Raw genomic sequence first — 20,362 nt, forward strand, 5'->3', positions numbered from 1 at the left:
ATGGACTCAGTAAAAACAAACACAACCAAAGGACTTACCAACGGTTCCCCCTGCGGTCAAGAAGGGTAAAGGGAAGCTTGTCACTGATCCACTACCGGTTGTTGCAGAAGTGGGTTGCTCATCAGGTCCGGTCCTTGTGCAACTTGGAGACTCTCCCAAAGGGCTGGATGGTTTAAGTGTCCCTGCTAGTGCCTCTCTCTCTTTTGTCCCATTACCAAGTGCCCACCAGCCAAATGATAGTCAAACAACTGTCTTGAAAAACCTTTCTACGCCTAAACCCCCCGTGTTACCAAAGTAAGCCAAACATAATCACCCAACCCCTCCTGCTCCCTCTGTAATTGCTACTCACAATCCTTATGATGTGTTAACTTCTCCTATTACTTGTCCAACCCAATCAAGCCTTCACAAACTCTCCCCACTACCCCTTCCTCCACCTCACCCCTTCACTTCAATACCAACTAACCTCACTGATATGGTGATTGACACACCAACCTTAAACTCTTTAGCCTCTTCCACTGGGGAAATCCCTCCACCCCCTGGAGGAACTCCTCTCAGTCATTAACCTAACCCAATCCCTATGTATATAAAATCTTTTTGCTGGAATATCCGTGGTTTTAATGATACGGATAAGCATCGGCCTTTTGCTACTTGGCTTACTGCTAACAAGCCTATTTTTGGTGCTCTACTAGAAACTCATATTAAGGAAACAAATCTGAACCGTGTTATGAATAAGGCTTGTCCTGGTTGGAATTTTACCTCTAATCATAGCTCGCATGAGGATGGTAGGATTGTCGTCATTTGGAAAGCATCGGCATCAGTCTCTGTCCTGTATCAGTCCAATCACCTGCTTACCTGCGAAGTTCAGTTCAAGGTGGTCATCAATTTTGTTATACCTTCATATATGCTCCTAATCAAAGTGAAGATCGAATTGACCTCTCGTGTGAACTGCTAAGTCTTCAGCAGAGATTACCACTTGATTCCACTTCATGGGTCGTCTGTGGTGACTTCAATCAAATCATTCACCCAGCAGAGCACTCAAATCCAAGCATCAACCATATCACTACCCGCATGATGGAGCTTCGTGATTGCCTTATGCAGCTTGAGTTGTTTGATCTGCGGTTCTCAGGCCCTCTTTTCACCTGGACCAACAAAAACCCGTTAAACCCTATAGCCAAAAATCTAGATCGAGTGCTTGTCAATAATCAGTGGCTTTCCTCTTACCCTGATAGTCTAGTATCCTTTCTGGCGCCAGACATCTCAGACCATGCCCCTAGCTGTCTAAACCTGTTTGCCCCACTTCCCTCAACCGACACTAAGCCTTTTAAGTTCTTCAATTTCTTAACCAAACACCCTAAATTTCTTGATACTATTGGAACTGCTTGGAATCAGGCTGGAAGCATATCTCCTCAGGAATCATGTTTGTCCGCTTTGAGTGCAAAACAAAAAACACTAAAGAGAGAATTAAAAACACTTTCTCGAGAGAATTTTTCAGATATTCAGAATAGAGTGAGAGAGACTAACAGTTTGTTGCAATTTGTGCAGGGACAAGCACTGGTAAACCCTTCTCTTGACCTGTATCAACAAGAAAAAGATACACTCAATATGGGAGTTTCTGCGGCATATAGAGGAAGCATTCTTTAGGAAAAAGTCCATAATTAATTGCTTAGAGAAGGAGACTTGAATACTACCTATTTCCATCATATTATGCAGATAAGGAATGCCTTCAATGCCATAAGATCGTTTTCCATTCTTTCTGGAATTGTAATTGATGACCCTCTGGAGATGAGTACTATGGCGGTTAATCATTTCAAAGCTCTCCTGGCACCTACGGTCCTACAGCCAGTAATTGCCCTTATCCCTTGGTTTCAAAACCTCCTGACCTATCGTTGTTCTCCTGAAACAAAGCAAACAATGTTAAAGGTCCCCACTACTGATGAGATAAGGAAGGTGATGTTCAAACTGAATGCTAATAAAGCACCAGGTCCGGATGGGTTTACCTATGCGTTTTCCATACATCCTTTCCCCCGTCTATATGCCGCATAAATAAATTGATATATATATTTGATATCTGATTTTTAGTCTTTGGGATATTTTCTTTCGTACGTAATTTAGAGGTATTTATAAAACAATTATATATCCCTAAATCTTAAGGGAATTTTTTTTAAATGTCTCTTTTTCCATACCATTTTCTAAAAAAAATTATCCTAAAAGCTTCTCAAAATTTTAAATATACTCCAATAAGAGTGTAACCTTATCAAAGCATACACAAATTCTCTCTCTATAAGTGTAAATTTTCTTTTTATAAATATCCTATAAATACCGTATAACTACTTTCTAAAAACTATATAAAAATATTGTAAAACCTTCTAAATTACATTGTAAAACTTTATAAAAACTTAATAAGACTTTGCAAAAAAATTGATCTAGTCTCCAATTAACCGTTATCGTCAAGAGTTACATTCTAAATCTTATAAAAATTTATAAACTTTTTAGATTTTTGATGGAGTCTCCAGGTAATCGTTATCATCAAGAAGTACCTTCTAATCCTTATAAAACTTGATAAACTTTTAAGATTTAATTAGTAATATTTTTGAAAATGGACAACAAAAAGTGCTATTTTTGAAAAGAGACACTAAAAATAGCATTTTAAAAAATTATCCAAAAACTCGAAAGCTTAGGTCTACTTGCTTCAGAACTTGGATTTTTCACCAATTATTGAAGAAGAATACTGGGTTTTGATCCTTTCACCGTCTAGTGTTGGGCTGGCTTGTAAATTTGTTGATATAAATCTTTACCATATTCCAGTTGGCTCCATCTCAAACTCCCTGAAAAACCTTTTTGTTTCTATCTTTTTGGAACAAGCAACTAATGATAAGTTATTGTGGGCTGAGGCCAAGTCTTATTCGGGGAATTCTTCTTCTCATCCGCCTATATTGGAGGAAAGGGGCTCCTTTCCCCGTTGTCAGGTTGATGGTTTGTGGAAAGGTATGGACCCTTTTCAGGGTCCGGGTTGGTGGTGTTGCACTGGAGAACACTCTACGCTTCTTCTGGGAGCACGAACTCACAGACGAGGCCTTACCCCCTTTACACGTGGAATTGCAAGCTCTGATTTGGGCTATGGAATTTTTACTGGCGACGGGTGTTGTTTGTCAGGCTTTTGAGACGGACTATGCAGAGCTAGTTGCGATGGTGCAGACGCCGAACGATTGGCCCACTTTTTCGATGTTACTGGAGGATTTCTCTTTACTCAGAGCTTCATACCCCTCCTTCACCCTTACCAGTATCCCACGAGACCTCAACGCAAGGGCAGATTGCCTAGCTCGTTCATCAAGATCTTTAATTTCTGATTCTACTTTTGTAAACTCTTATCCTCCTGTTTGGGTCACCAATCTTGGAGTACTTTTCTAATTTATAATTGTTTGGTTGAAAAAAAAAAAAAAAATCTTTACCATATTAATAATGGTTTATGTATAAGGTTGTCAATCGGGCTAGCCCGACCTTGCACAGCCCGAAATTATAAAGCCCGCATATAGCCCTGGGCAAAAAACACTGTATCCAAAAATCCGAACCGGAACCGACCCGAAATTACCAATTGGGTTCGGGTTCGGTTATTGCCAAAATAACCTGATGGATAATTAACGGTTATATCCGTGATTACCGGGTCGGTTCCGGTTATTACCTGAGGAACCGAATGGATACCCGAGAACCCGAAACTGCTTATCTTTACTCTTTAGTAGTTTAGTTCTTTACCCAGCTTCCCGAACCTTCACCTGTGATGAATCATCACTTTTGTCTTTCTCGATTCAGCGGTTCAGCTTCGTTCCCGTACGTCTACGTACATCTTTGTAACACAAAGAAGAAAGCAACGACATCGTGGGTTTGGGAACACTTCACCAAACAGAAGGACAATAATGACTTATGCAATTGTCATTATTGTGGGAAACAACTGAAATGTCCAAGTAAGTGCGGTACCTCCAATTTATCTAAGCATCTACTAACTGCATGTAAGGCATACAAGGTATGTCAAGCTGCTCATACAGAAAAGATTCAGAATGTGTTTAGTCCTGATGGTGTTAGTGGTGATCTTAGATTCAGTAAGGTGTATGAATCTGTGTTTAAGGAAGCTTTTAATGAGTTGTTGGTTTTAGCTGAGCTGCCAGTATCTTTCATAGAGTGCTTAGCTTGGAGATATTTTTGTGCCAAAGTTCAACTATATAAGCCACACTCTCGTAGAACAGCAACAAGAGATATTGTGGAGATGTTTGTTAAGAGGAAAGCAGCTATGAAGAAGGTGCTTGGGGAGAATAAACAGAGGTTTTCACTAACAACGGACATTTGGGTTGCTCCATATACTGGAAATAGTTATATGATCATTACTGCTCATTATATTGATGCTTGGTGGAAGTTAAAGAAGCTAATCATTGGTTTCAAGAATGTTCCGGATCAGAAAGGTTCAGCTATCTTCAAGGTTCTTATGGATTGTATGGAATATTGGGACATCAAGAAAGTCTTTTGCATCACAGTAGACAATGCCACTGCTAACAGTTCATCAATAAGGAGATACAAGGAAGCATTTTACACAGCTTAACGGGAATGATGCATTTATTCTGAAAGGTGATTATTTGCATCTAATGTGTGCCACTCATATATTGAACTTGATTGTTAAGGAAGGTCTACATGAGGTAGATGACAGTGTGGCTGCCATTAGGAATGGAATTAATTTTCTGAGAGGTTCAATGGACAGATTGAAAGCATTTCATCTTCGAGTGCAAACAACAAAATTTAAACAAGGAAGCATACCTTTAGATGTCAAGACCAGATGGAACTCCACTTACCTCATGTTAGAACAAGCTTTGAGGTTTATAGTGGCATTTGAAAAGATGGAGACTGAAGACAAAGTTTATAACGACTACTTTGAGGAAAAGGTGGATGGGAAAAAAAGGGTTGGACCAGCAATCAAAAACGATGTCGATGCAGTTGAGAGGTTGGTTCAGTTTCTTGTCATCTTTTACAAGTCTACACTAGTACTATCAGCTTCTACTTCTGTGTGCTCCCATAAGATATACAATGAGATAGTTACCATCCTAAAAAACATTACTACTCAAACTACGAGTATTGGTCCTGATGCAAATTTGAGATGGAAAGCATTGGTTATGTTAGAGAAATTAGAGAAGTATTGGGATCCATTTGAAAAGAAGGTTGAAATGAATAAGTTGTTGATAGTAGCAAGTATATTCGACCCAAGAAAGAAGATGAAGTTTGCTCAACTTTGTTTTGACACACTTTATGGTAAAAATAGTGTTGAGGCTACTCATCTTCATGAGTCAGTTTTGTAAATCCTTAAGGATATGTTTGTAGAGTATAGTGTTTTAGTCAATAGAAGTGGCAGTGGTGAATCAGAGACATCTACTCAGTCCCAAAGAGCAACTTCTTAGTATCAAGAGCAAGTTTGAAGTGATTATTGTGAGAGCAGCGTTGGTTATGAAAGCATGGAGAGTATCTCTACAAAGAGGTGGTTAAAGAACTAGGAATTCAAGATTCATCAAATGAGCTGGATTTGTATTTGAAAGAAACTGTGGAGGATCCAAACCTTCTAAATGGTGCTGAGTATGATGTGTTATCTTGGTGGAGGATCAATAGCCCAAAGTTTCCGGTTCTATCACTTATTGCTAGAGACATACTTGCAATGCAAGTGTCTTCAGTACCATTGGAATCTACATTTAGCACTAGTGGGAGAATATTAAACCCACAAAGAAGTTGTTTAACCCACTAAATGATTGAAGTCTTGATGTGCACAGAGCAATGGATGAAATGTGAGATTCATATCAATGAAAAGGGAGTGATAACAATCCAACAAATGCTTGCGGATGTGGAGTTGCAAGATGATCTCATGAGAGGTAATATCTTCTCTTAAACTCTTCTAACTCAAATGTGCTTTATACTTTCTATTTCTGACAATTGATCTTTTGCTTTGTTATGTAGAGTTTGATCCTGAATTCAACTTGCAAGGACTGTCGAGTGAGTTCCAATTTCAAATCAAATTTTAAGTTTGATGTCTCTTTGATGGAACACTTTCGATTTCTTACTACTGATTACTTATCTTCTGTTTTGTTATGTAGAGTTATGTAAAATGGACCTTAATTATCTTATGTTTGGTTATGTAGAGTTTGATATCCTAAAATGAAGCCAAGACAAGTTATGTAGAGTTTGATATCGCAAGGAGTCAAGCCAAGGACGGTTTCAACTTTCAAGTAGCATTTAAGTTTCAAGTTTTAAGTTTTTGAACTTTGGTGTTTATGTCTGAACTTTGGTGTTTGATATCTGAATTTTGGTGTTTAATGTCTGAACTTTGGTGTTTATGTCTGAACTTTTGTTTGTCTTGTTGTTAGGAGAGTGTGACTTGTGTTGGTAGGAAATAAGTTTGACGTTTGACCTTTGAAGTTTTGTTGTTCGGTTCTTCTCAGGTTTTTGTTTTCACTTTCGGGTAATTTGCTACATTTCGGGTACAAATGGGATATTCAAGTTTCAGATATGATTTGGTTCCAAAAATTATAGAACCGAACCGACCTGGAACCGAGAAGAACCGTACCGATATTCGAACCATATCTTCTCGGTTCTTAAATGGATAAAAAATTTGCATAACCGAAAGACCCGAACCCGATCGGTTCTTAACCAGATCCGACCCATGGAACCGAATGCCCAGGGCTACCCGCATATGTTTTAGTCCGGCCCGATCTGGCTCGAAATATTTCTGAACTTATATATTAAAGCCCGAGACCGGTCTTAATAGGACTATAGGCTTTTCGAGCTTTTCGGACTTTTCTTATAGATCAATAATTCAAACTTATAAGTCTTTAAAAACAATGTTTAAAGATGCATTGTAAAACAAATCAATCAAAATTTTAATAACTCATCTATATTCACTACAACCAACTTAATTTAAAAGAAAAAGTTAAAAACTAAATAAAATTTTATACTTTAACCAAATAAAACAATATATAATTCATATAAAATATCATAGATAAAAATTTTAAAAGTGTTAAGAAAGGTTATTAAGTAAATATGAAAACTAGGATTCGAGTTTTAAATTTTATTTACAATAAACCATTAATCAAATATTGCAATCAAATAAAAATATTAACAAAAAAAGTACAAATATATTTGTTAAAAACTTTTCAGACTGGTCCGAACTCGGTCGGGCTAAACCCGAAAAACCTTATAGCCCAAACGGGCTGAGCCCAAAAAACCCAATTTTTTCTAGACATATATATTTAAGTCTGAGCCCGGTATTTTTTGGCTGGGCCGGACCAACCTGCGGGCTTTGGCCCTTGTTGACATGTCTATTTATGTATAGTTGTAACAAGATAAAAATTTTATTGCAACATAACAGAAAAACTATAATATAATAATAATCCTAGTCATTACATAGTCATTATTTTATAGATATAATAATGAGGTTTTCAACAAATAGGATCAGGAATATTACAAGCTTTGTAGGTTTTGCGAGCATTCGGAGAATTAAAAAGAGCTTGTGACCATTCGCCTTTTATGAATTGACATAAACACGGTTTGTATTCTACCATTACTTGACAGCAATGTGCGACTGGTTGGATTAAAGGATTGGTCAACGGTAGTAAACATGGTACAATAACATTCATCACAATGCATTGTAGTTTCTCTTCGCTCGGATTCGGACCTTCAACTATTGTGGTGGCTCTGATCAACGTTGGAGACAGTTGGATTACTATCACCAGTACGAGCATTACCAATGTTGTAAACTTCATGTCTTGCACTTTCCTTTTCGACTCCAATTTTTTATTTTTTTTTGTAAGAATATTGAGACTTGTTTCGTTTTTTTTAATTGATGGTAAAAGTGTTTATATAGAGATGGAAACGTAAATGCATATCATGTTTATGGGGTGGGCAATGTGGCATGTGCTGATTTTGTATAATAATTTATATATTTTATAAGAATACCTAAATAACTAGAAAGTCAAAAGATTTAAATTGCTTTGGCACTCTATATATAGTCATTAACGTTTAATGCACATGAACTGATTTATGGAGATTCACTTTAAGATGTTATCTGTAAGTTTAAATATGTTGTGCAAGAAGGATTTAAATGATTCCGATAACATAAATAAATTGATATATATTGGGGAACGTTCACATGTGTCAATTCTTAATTTACTAAAACATTAAAAAAGAAACGAAAAATTAAAAAGTAAAAGTTTTATACCTATTGTAAAAAGGAAAACTACTAACTTTTAATATTTGTTTATTCTTTACTTTTTATTATTTTAATTTAATTATGTTGTAGTACTTTTAGATTTTAGTTACATTATTTAGTTAAATTTGATTTCTTATTAGAAATTCGTGATGATTTTAAAATATATATTTTATATTATTTTGATTTGTATTTCCTTTAGTTAAGGATATGTAAGATCAATATTTTTTTCTTAATTTTTTAAATGTTGAAGTATTTTTAAATTATTTTTTTTAGATTTTATATCTCTAAATTATCTAAGACTCATATATCATCATGCTTATAATTTTCAAATTTAATTTATATTATGTCAAATTAACTATCTTTCAACTTCTCAAATTTTATTGGTTAGTTATAAACTCATTGTAATTGTATAGATATTTTTTTATTTTTATCGACAATATTATGAGTAGACAATATTATAGAAATATTTTAGTGATTATACAAACGGTCACAAACAAATGTTAGTGGTGAAAAGGAACTACATCAAATTGAAAGTAAATGAAAAAACTTGGTTTAATTGGTTCACAAAGTCATTTTATAAGTGGTAATAAAGAGCAAAATTTAACAATAAAATATTTTTGGATGGAAGAACATATATATGGAGATTTAAATACTTATTTTTGGGAAATATAAATTTAAATTTCTTTGATTTTTTTTTGTTTTTCAAAAATGAATTTTTTATAGTTTTACTTAAACAATAAATGTTATTCATGATAAGTTTATTTTCATAAATATATATTAATTTTATTTATGATTACAAAATATATTAGTTACATAAGAACTTTTTAAAGATATTTCTTGCATATCTTGTGTTTTAGAGAGTATTTACAAATAAGTTAATTTTAGATATATTTTATATATCCAGTAAAATAAATTTGAATTGATTTTTCTTAATTTCACATATTTTATGTATTAATTAACTTTATATTATTAAGGCTATGAAAAATTGGTAAACTTTTAAGATTTAATCAGTGATATTTTTGAAAATGGACAACTAAAAGTGCTATTTTTGAAAAGAGACACTAAAAATAGTATTTTAAAATAATTATCCTAAAACTCCAAAGCTTAGGTCTACTTGCTTCAGAACTTGGATTTTCCACCAATTATTGAAGAAGAATATCGGGTTTTGCTCTTTTCATCTAAATTAAAATCTACTCCCTCTGGTTCAAAAATTATAAGATTTTTGGCTAAAGCACAAAGATTAGAAAACAATAAATATTATATCATTTAACAAAATTCAACCAGTAGAAAAAATACTATAGAATTTGAATAGTCAAAAAATTATTAAATTAATATAAAAAGTGCATATGAACTTTTTAAAAACAACTTATAAAATAGAACAAAAACAAAAAGCCTACAAGATCTTATATATTAGAACAGAGGTAGTAATATATATTCTGTCCAACAATCATCATATGTCTCAGACCTATTTGCTCCTTTTGCAAGAAGCGTTGTCCATACAAAGTAGCTAGCTCTCCAACTTTCGGGATCAATATCCTATTCCACTTCTTTTATTGATGCTAAGGAGTTAAGTTGGATGGCCGAAATTTGTGAAGTGGAGTTCTGATGCACATATACAATGTTTTTAAGTCATGTTATGACATGTATTATGTGTCTGATATAAAATTCGCACCAAAGGAGGAATAAGACTGTTAGTATAAAATTGTTAATATAAAATTGGGAACAATAGTGTATATATGTATATATATATATATGGAAGTCAGGAAAATATCAAATTGTAAGCATGACGTAGATGAAGCCTTATGTACACATGATCAATCCTTAAAAAACCATCAAAAAGAGGAATGATAGTTACTATTACAGTAGAGTTTAACTTAGAATCCAGGTATATAAAAGTAACCCGGCAAAGTAAACACTGCACCCACATATTATATTGTGTTCTCTCTACTGTTACAAACCATTAAACATGAAAGAAAAAAAAATGTCCGAACAAATGGTTTAAAAAAGCTTCAGATCACACGGAGCTCTGTAAGAAAGGCAGCGCATAGATCCAAGAAGAGAAACTGAGGACCGTTAACTCTCTGGATATCCAGCAAGTACTTCTCTTCGCGAGCTTTGTATAGCTGTTTCAAAATCAAAAGGAAACTCAGAAAAGTGTAATAATATGTGACCACTGTTGTTCGAAAACAGTTAGTTTAAGTAGTTTTAGTCTGATAGTCTCTGGCCTAGCTGGTTTAGTTTTGCTGAACTATTGGGAAAACAACAAGTAACCCTAAATAAGTATTAGGATATAACAATAGCAGATCTTAGTTTTTGCTCCAGATCGATTCTGGGAACTTAGAACCGTTCATATTCCTTAACAAACTAAACTGGGCTGTTGTTTTTCTTTCTCCTACGAATTTTGTAGTTACCTGAAGTTCAAATTTGATGACAGTGGGTGAACTCATGGCACAGTCATCCTCAATGATGCTGGATTCATCTCTGAAGTGCAGCTGATTGTTGACCATAGTATTCTGACCATCAGCAGAACCAGGAACCCATCGACATTTCATGTTGTAGTGACCAATCTTCTTCCAACACACATTGAGTTCTTGAAGAGCTTTCAAAACTTCATTCATGATTTCACGAGGATGCGCATGGGACTGTTCAAAATAGTATGGTAACAGATTGATTATCCGTTTGGGCATGTCGAGGTAAAGAGTAATCATTCAAAACAAGATAACAAATTTCCAAATAACTTGATGTTTTTGGCAAGACGAAACAGATATCGAATTGTGTATTGCATTCAAACGAGTTTATGGTGAGGAACAAATAGAATCAGCAATCAGGAACAAACCTGAAGTCCAAGAGCCCATTTTCGGTCAACTGGGACTTGTGATCTTGCTCCCAATCCATAGTGATCCACCTGAGCAGGAACCCAGTGGCCTACAGGTGAGGCCGCTTCAGGTGTGCGCATGGGATTGGAACCACTGTCCTAGATGAGTAAAAGAAAAGGGTGAAAATATTAGTAGAAAACCAAAACGATACCTTGCGTTTGACCAGGTCACTATATCATGTCGTAAAAGAGTTATGCTTTTTATGGCCCTTTCAAGATTTAAATGTTTAAAAGCTATCCACTGGGAGAAATGAGAAACACATACTGTTGTCTCCTGAAACTCGGATTCAAGATAGCCACTTGGAACACGGAACCGGTTGTCCAATAACAGATAGTATGTTACAGTGGCCTGAGACAAGTAGGAAGTGGCATTTCAGTGACTGGCTACTGGAAACTAGTTCAAGGGAATAAAAGGGATATTACAAATCGAAACTTCATACATCGTTTTGTATTCTGTTGCGAAGAGATTCCATGACCTGGTTTCTGTCAAATCCCAAGTTGAGCACTTCTTGAATTATCTCCTCGTTGATCTGGAAAATAAAGGAGAAGTTGCTACTATCACCGCAAGTGACTCTTTTAATTTCTAAATGGCGCTAAAACCAACCTTTTTAGCCTGCTCTACTGTATCTGGTGGAGAAACAGCAAGATAACGAGGAAGATGAGTCTGGAACCAACGGTGTTGGCGGATCTCAGGAATGGTGATTCGTTTCACTGGGTCAACTATAAGCATCCTTGGGATCAGGTCTCTAGCCTCAGATGATAAATGACTTGGAAGAGTGTAAATCCCACCCTACAGAGAAAATAACACCTTGATTTAGTTACTTCACATAAAATATGAATCCAATTGAGAAAGGTCTTTGAGCTGAATCAAAGTAAAATGTACAATACCTTAATTTTCTTGAAAAGGTTGGGAATGTTTTCATCATCAAATGGAAGAGTACCACACAAGAGAGCATACAATATTACTCCGCAACTCCATACATCTACTTCAGGTCCAGCATATAACTTACCTGATATAACCTACAACAAGTAGTAAGAGGTGATTCAGATCAAAAGAAAGCGAAACGAGACATAGGTAATAAAGAGCTCGGTAACTCTACTAAGATGAATACCTCGGGAGCAGCGTAGTTGGGGCTTCCACAGCTTGTCTTTAGAAAATGACCATCCCGCATGACATTACTAAGACCAAAGTCTGCAATCTTAATGTTGCACCTCGAATCCAGTAGTAAATTCTCAGGCTTCAGATCTCTGTGGACAACCATATTACGATGGCAATACTCAACACCAGATATTATCTGCTCAGATACAAGTCAAAAGCTATCAACACTCAAAACTCATAGAAGACAATGATACGCTACAAACACACTGATTGTAGTAAGAGAAAACAAACCTGCTGGAAAAAGTTACGAGCCTCATCCTCTTGTAATCTGCCTTTCTCTACAATATAATCAAAGAGCTCTCCGGACTTGACATACTCCATCACAACATAAATGTCACTTGGTGTCTCAATCACCTCATATTGCCGAATGATATGAGGATGCATAAACAATCTGAGAATTTTGATCTCCCTTCTCACTGTAAAAGAAGAAATATACATACATTAAGATTAAAAAAAAACGGAACAGATGAAACCGTTTAATTCCTCAAATATACATAACCTCTCTCATGCAATAGGAAGAGAGATATACTCATTTTGTTAAAGAAACATCTCAAGCTACAAAAACCTAACAGTACAGTTTGTATACCTTTCTCTTCCATTTCCATGTTCTTGATCTTACGGCGATTGAGGATTTTAATAGCAACCTTGTGGCCAGTGACAACATGCTCAGCTATTTTCACCTTCCCAAAAGATCCAATTCCAAGAGTTTTACCAAGCTTGTAATTCGGTAAAATCGATTCCACTCCATTATTGTCAAATCTATTCGATGAATGATCCATTTCCTGCCCCACAAATTCAACATTAAAAAAAAAAAAGCCAAATAAGAAGCTCAATTTCATTTCATCAAAACTAATTAATCTAAACCAAAACTATAAGCTTGTAAAGAAACTTAGACAACAACATACACCGACATAAACTACTAGTAATGGTCAGGTGGTTTTACTCTGAAACCAAACCACAGACTTACAAAGCAAACACAAATCAAAAGTAATATTCGAGAATTAGCAGAACAATTTTGGGTTTAGAAGACGAAATTGATAGACTTTTTAACAAACCCAAGAAAAAAAAAAGTCAATTTACCTAAAAAGCTTCTTAATTTCGCAAACCCTCTTCGAGCAGATCCCAGAATCGAAAAGCCCAGAGAACTTATTGAAACAAAGAGCGAAGCAAAAGGTAGAAACAAGAGGAGAAACTGATTTATAGAGAGAGAGAGAGAGATGAGAGAGAGAGGGGAATCGTGGAGTAATAATCAGAAGAAGAAGTTCTTGGGAACTCAGATTCCAAGTCGTATGTGACGCAGAGCTGAGTCAGGTACTTAAGTCCTTGATAGGGTGATCTCAGAGTAAAATTGGTAATGACGAAGAATCAGGAACCCAGATTAAACATTTTTATTCCAATTGCAAAAGCCCTTGAATTAGGGCCATTTCTGTTTTTCTTTTTTTTTAAATTAGTTTTTTTGTTTTTTTAGGTTGTTAAAATTTCCTAATATTCGAACAAGAATTATATTAATATTTTAATAGTTTTACCATATTTTTAGTTTTGACTAGTTTTGAATATTTTGTATTCAAAATAAAAGTTTTCTTTTTTTTTGGCTAAACAAATTCATTGCTATCATTATGAGTCTACAAAGTCATTACAAAAACTTCGAAAGCAAATTATTACGTAAACATAAATATATGTCAGATAGCGAGGATGATAAAAACTAAGTAGTGAATTTGACGATGCTTTAAGTCTTACTCGCTAACGACTAGATGAATTCGTTATTTTCCTCTTTTGTAATCAATCTTCTTATACGAAAGTTGTGTTTGGCTAATTTTTTTTTGTAGAAATACCAAAATGCACGTCGTATTACAAAACTCATTGCTTTCGTTGATAGCTCTGAACAATCAACTATCTGATTACCAATTAGTCTGTATCAGTGTTTTTCTAACAAATAGTGACATTGTTTTCCTCTCGAAAATATCCCAAAAAAGCTTTAATCTGTCCTGAGCCTCTTCGTGGACCCTAATCTTGACCAGTCCTACGTCAAAAATACAAATTGCATACCCAAACCAAAAGATACCCAAACCAAAAGGTGGTGGGTAATGAAACTCGTTGAAAACGTTGTTTCTGTCTCGGACCAAATACATAAAATGAAATTCTCTTGAGTTAGTGAAGAACCCCATAATTTTTTCAACAATGGGTAGATTATCGACCTTAAGAAGTAATCATCAACATCATCGTCAATTAATGTTGATTCTTTTGTTTTGTAACTGATATATTATGGTTTTTATAGTTTTTAACCATAAATGTATTTTTTTAGTCTTTTGATTTGTTTTTGATATGCTCAAATTAAACTCTAGAGCTACTCCCTCAAATTAAGAGATCACTGCAGTACTTAGGGGTCGAATTCCACAAGGACTCAAGTTCTACACATTAAATTATAGAGTTTTATAATTAAGCTAAACAATTAATTTGAATTAAAATAAACAATGCAAATATTAAATAAAGGCTGTGAAAATTCAGATGATCAAAAGGTTAGGCCTAGAAAATTTCTCAGGTAATTATGAGATACTAAATCAATAAATAAATAGGATTCAAGCAATTAAGATCAGATCTAGAACTCTAAACTCTTCTGTAAAACAAATCAGTTCTCACTGCAAATATTATCTAAATTTAAAACCAGAAAATCCAAATCTCTTGGTAAAATTCTAGGTTAAAAATCAGCTTTGAAAACAGGTTTAGATTGTTCACAAAATTACTAAATCAAATCTCTTTGCAAGAAATAATTTTGCTCGTTAAAAGGTTTTATCAGGAAAATCAATTATATTCTCATATCAATTTATTTTCCTAGGTTATTAATTCTATATGGTCAATCAAGGATTAATATGAAGAACAACCTATGATGAAGATCTAGAAAGATAATGAATCCTAAATAAACAGATCTAATAATCCATAAAAACCCTGTGAAAAATCCTAAACCTAACAAGCAAACTACTCAGACATAATCAATGAAGAACACATCATAGACTGAATAAATTGCATTAAGAAATCAAAAGAAGAAGTAAAGGAGTTCTGAATCTTCTCTCAATGAGTCTTGATTATTCTCTCCAAAAACTCTCTAAAAATCTCTCAGGGTTTTTCTCTCTCAAAAAGCTGCTGGAAAATAACTTAAGGGTTTCTAAAACCCAAAAACAATATATATATGTCCTAAAACACGTCACGGGCTAATGATACAAATATGGAAAACTTTGGGGCAGATTTGTAAAACTTCCAAAACTTGGGTCTTCTTGCGGCTAACAGGGGTGTCGACCGACACCCAGGTGGTGTCGATCGATACCACCACTTCTGATCGGCTCCAAGTTTTCTTTCTTAGCTGAATTGCTCCAAAATCCCTTCTAATTGCTCCATTTTGCTCCTTTCATGCCAAAATCCTAGAAAACCTGTTAAGACTCAAAAACATCCTAGAAAACAAATCAAAAGACTCTAAAAGACTCTTTATATCATGGTTAAAAACCACAAAAACCATGATATATCAACTCCCCCAGACTTAGCATTTGTTTGCCCTCAAGCAAAACAGAAACTTAGACATATGAAAGAGGTTTGAAAACACATAAACTCATTTTCTCTCTAGGGTAATGCCATGATCATTCAAACCATAATCCATAAGCTTAGCAAATAAATCCAAATCGAACCACCATTTACTTCTCCGTTGACATTCATAGCATCCCAAATTCAAACCAAATTCCACTACTTTCTCCATTAAGCCTTCATCGGTGGGTCTCATCAATTTGATCAATGTCAAGAATCTTCTAGACTCATTCCCGTACTATACCATAACAAGCAAGATATAACCTTGTACAGCATGTGGTATTCTTCCTCTCCCCCTTACTTATTCTATTCTTATCCTCCTTTGAGCTTTGCTTTGTTTTTTTTTTTCACTGACTCTTTTTTTTTATCAAAGGTGTAGGTGAATAATGGGGTCATCGGTAATTTACCTACCTCTCGCTTCCAAGCTTTGTGTGATCATTTGACTCAAGAATAGAATAATGAGGTCACAGGTAATTTATCTCCCTCTCTAAACTAATCAAAATCATCTCATCTTTTATTCTTTTTTTTAAAAAAAAACAAAGCGCTCAGGAGTAATCTTTTCAACTTAAATAAGGGAGAGGAGTACCATTTTTTTTTTGAAAATCTTGCTTGTCAGTCATGAACAAGGAGTCAAGCTCTATGAACATCAATCTCCTTGATGAGGTAAAAAGAAAAGCGCAGAAATTACCTTAGGCTTTTATGGATTCTGTTGGAAATTTGGATGTTATTAGTCTGGGGGAAATTTGAATGTTTGGGATTTGACTCATGGTTTTTGGATTCTGTTGGAAATTCGGATTCAGGATTCAATCTGCAGCATTAATCAACCAAGGCAATACACTAAAAAGAAAAATCATAGTTTCCAACAAAAATTTTGACTCAATAAAACAATTTTACGGTTTTGACACACTAAAACAAAAACTATGTTAGTAGTTAGTATTAACCTCCCCCAGACTTAAACAACACTGTCCCCAGTGTTTTCAAGTAAGAGGAAAGCTAAAAGAAACAAAAATGGATTGAAAATTGTAATGAAAAGATGAACTGATTCTCGGGTTACCCAGCGGTGTCGACCGATGCCATTTCAGTGTCGATCGACACTCATCATGAATGGTGATTTTTGGCCGAAACTCCTTGTTAGTTGCAGTTAGTTGTGTTGATGTGTTGTTGGATCAATCTTTGGATGATTATTCTATTAAGAGACACTCAAACACAAGTTAAAAGCAACATGATAGATAGATAGTTCATAATTTCAAACAAAATTCAAACAAAAACTGACTCAATGCAAAACGAAAAATGACTCAAAAGGAAAAGAAACACCTAGAAATGGGTTGCCTCCCACTAAGCGCTTGTTTTCAGTCATTAGCTTGACTGCGTTGAGGCTCAGGCATCAGGTGGAGTAGAACATGGCAGTGAATGCCTCCGAGAAAATGTCCTCTTCATCCAAGGTGGTGTATAAGCTTTAGAAGAGTGAGGTCTACCAAGGACATGAGGAGTAGGACCAGGGTGGGGCGGAAGTATGGGCGGGCTTGTTTTATGTCCTGAAAAATCATTAATAGAAGAAACAAGCGCTCTACGATAGTCTTGTGGCTTGGTTAATTGCAAAACAGTCTTTGTACCTTTGAAATTCTTATTAATGATTTGAGGGGGATTAGGTGAAGATGATATGCACCTTTGCCTTACCTGTAGACTCTGGAGTGTGGAGTGGGGAGTTGTCTGTTTAGGAACAGGTTTATGACTTGGAGCATCAATTTTGGACAAGTTCGGTCTCGGATGTGGAGGGGGGTCGACTGATGCTGATAGGGTGTCGGTCGACACTGAGCCTGTTGNTGCAACTCGAGTATCAAAAACTTTCTCAACAGAAAAAGTCTGTCCATCAATAGTAGGAGCTCTGCTCAGCTTATCTATCTCAAAGTTCAGACTCAAACCTTCCACATTCAGTGTTATGTGTCCCTTCTTCACATCTATGATGGCACCAGCTGTAGCCAAGAAAGATCTTCCTAAGATGAGAGGATCACTAGGCTCTTTATCATACTTCAGCACCACAAAGTCTGTGGGAATCATGAAGTTTCCAACCTTAATTGGAATATCCTCTAAAACACCTTCAGGAATTCTTCTGGATCTATCAGCTAAGACAAGAGAAATCTGAGTTGGCTTGAATTCTGTCATCCCAAGTCTTTCAGCAACAAAATGTGGTATCAAGTTGATGCTANCAAGAGAAATCTGAGTTGGCTTGAATTCGGTCATCGCAAGTTTCACAGCAACAGAATGTGGCATCAAGTTAATACTAGAGCCTAGATCACAAAGTGAGTGAGCAAACCGTTCTGCAGAGATAGAGCAACCAAGTACAAAACTCCCAGGATCTGGTAATTTCTCTACAACTCTACACTGAATTACTGCACTTACTTCCTTAGAGACAACCACCTCCTGCTTCCTCTCTTTCTTTTTCTGTGGAGGCTGGTTCAAAAGAATTGCACTGACATCCTTGGTAAGCAACGCTCCTTCCTCAGGGCTCAAACCATATGATACCATTCTCTTAACATAGCGCTTAAGTGGTAGTGTAAGCTTTACTGCATCAATCAAAGGCATCTCAATCATCACCTTATCCATCATAGCCTTGCATCTAGCTTCTTCTCCTGCTTGGACCTTCTTGGCTTAGGAAAATGGACTTTGCTTATACACCCCCTCAACAACTGCTGGAACCAGAGGTTTTGTATTTTCAGGTTCTGTCTGAGATGAGTGTCGACCGACACCCAGGTGGTGTCGATCGACACCACCGTCTGAAGTAGAATTCTCCGTCGATTGCTCACCTTGTTCTGCAGAAGCAATTTCACCTTCATCTTCACCTCTCACTGATATGGCATTACAAGAATGTTTGGGATTTGACTCAGTTCTCCCAGGAAGAAAATCCTCTTGTCGTTTGACAGACCCAACAGTCTGTGCAACTTGACTCTCCAGCTTCTTAACATGAACATTCAATGCATCAATCCTTCCAGTAAGCTCTGTGTAGACATTATCAATCTTTCCATTGAATGTCACTATCATATTCTCCTGTCCCTGAAGAATCTGATCAAGCATGGTCTCCATTCTACTCTCAGAAGAAGTCTTAGGAGGAGGAGACTGATAAGATGAGTTCCCATAGGTTCTCGTATAACTGTTATTCTGCTGCTGCTTCTGATAATCCGGTTTGGGAGTGTAGCCTGAAGAGTTCCCACTGTAAGGCATGTTGCTTTCCTGATTACCGAATCTCTGACCCTGATTTCCATAAACAAAGTTGACATCTGCTTCTTCATTCCCTGTCTCAGTTTGTGGCTCAAATGTCTCAACTTCAGCAGCAAAGTGAACCGATTTCTTACCCACAAGAAGATTATGCATTGAATCTAGCTTAGCATTAACAGAAGCTAGCTGGTTTGAATCAAATCCTCCATGCAATCTCTTCCTTTCAGCATCTGCTCTCTTAATGCTATTGTTGGAAGCCAAATTCTCAATCAAACCTTCAGCATCTTCTGGAAATCTTGTTTTGAAATTTTCATGGCTTGCAGCATCCAAAGCTAACTGATACTCCCAATCACACCCTCTGAAAAAGATACTCAGCAATTGCACTCATGAAAAACCATGGTGTGGACAGTCCCTCTGATAAGCCTTGAATCTCACCCAAGCTGCCTTGAAAGCTTCATCTGGTCTTTGTTTGAAAGAGGACAGCTTCACTCTCAACTCATCAGACATAGCATTATCATAAAAATAATTAAGGAAAGCCACCTTAATTTGTTGCCAAGATGTCAAAGATCCAGATGGCAACTGTTTTAACCATTGAGATGCTTCTCCTGCAAGTGAGTATGGAAAGAGCTTGCAGTAGATGTAGTCTTCATTCACCCTATTAGCCTTAATACTGGTCACTAGATCCTCAAAATGCTCAATATGATCCAGAGGCTTCTCATTGGGCAGGTTAGAGAAGGGTCTTTTTCCAACTAGCTGGAAGTAGGCAGACTTCAACTCAAAGTCATTCCGTGGGAAAGGAGGTGGAACAATTGCAGAACGGTTTTCATACATCAAATTAGCTCTGTTGAAGTCTGCAATGGTCCTAATCAAGTCTCGGCGTTGATCCTGTCTTCGAACCGGTTATGGACGTGGTTGGCAGCTCCACGTACGTCTGCTGCAGGTGGGTGTTGATTGACACCAAGGTTCTGCTCTGCGACAATGATTTCGGCAATTACGTTGCCTTCTGCATCAAGCTTTTGGCCCGGCTCATTGTGCAAATGGCCCTCTTGATCTCTCAATACACCAGCCTCATCAACTCTCAGAATGATCGGATTGACCATCTTTGCTGATTTAGCTGCTTTCGTGTTTTCACGCTCTAGTTGTCCCAACTCTTGGTTAGTAAGTTTCACAACTGGACCAGTGGGTTTTTCCTGGTGTTAGGCTTAGGAGGCATGTACCTGAAACACACAAGAGAAGAGAAACAAAAGCGTGTAAGTTTCAAATAAAAATAAAAATTTAGACGAAATTAAAAACTCAAATCTAATGGTAGATCAAA

General features: G+C 36.1%; 2 protein-coding genes across 2 annotated transcripts; both read right to left on the minus strand.

Annotated features, from left to right (window-relative positions):
- Positions 7,461-7,854, minus strand: LOC109132612 (non-specific lipid-transfer protein 2-like). The gene has a single exon (XM_019244371.1). It carries the CDS (start codon positions 7,782-7,784, stop codon positions 7,461-7,463), a length of 324 nt encoding a protein of 107 aa, XP_019099916.1. The 5' UTR covers positions 7,785-7,854.
- On the minus strand, positions 10,031-13,677 carry LOC104780099 (SNF1-related protein kinase catalytic subunit alpha KIN11-like). The gene is made up of 11 exons (XM_010504562.2): positions 13,345-13,677; positions 12,851-13,046; positions 12,496-12,680; positions 12,218-12,400; positions 11,994-12,125; positions 11,710-11,895; positions 11,546-11,635; positions 11,371-11,454; positions 11,067-11,204; positions 10,642-10,872; positions 10,031-10,353 (listed from the first exon to the last, which is right to left on the minus strand). Exons 2-11 carry the CDS (start codon positions 13,041-13,043, stop codon positions 10,240-10,242), a joined length of 1,536 nt encoding a protein of 511 aa, XP_010502864.1. The 5' UTR covers positions 13,044-13,046; positions 13,345-13,677; the 3' UTR covers positions 10,031-10,239.

This window comes from Camelina sativa, chromosome 4, assembly GCF_000633955.1.
Source record: "Camelina sativa cultivar DH55 chromosome 4, Cs, whole genome shotgun sequence".
Taxonomy (NCBI): domain Eukaryota; kingdom Viridiplantae; phylum Streptophyta; class Magnoliopsida; order Brassicales; family Brassicaceae; genus Camelina; species Camelina sativa.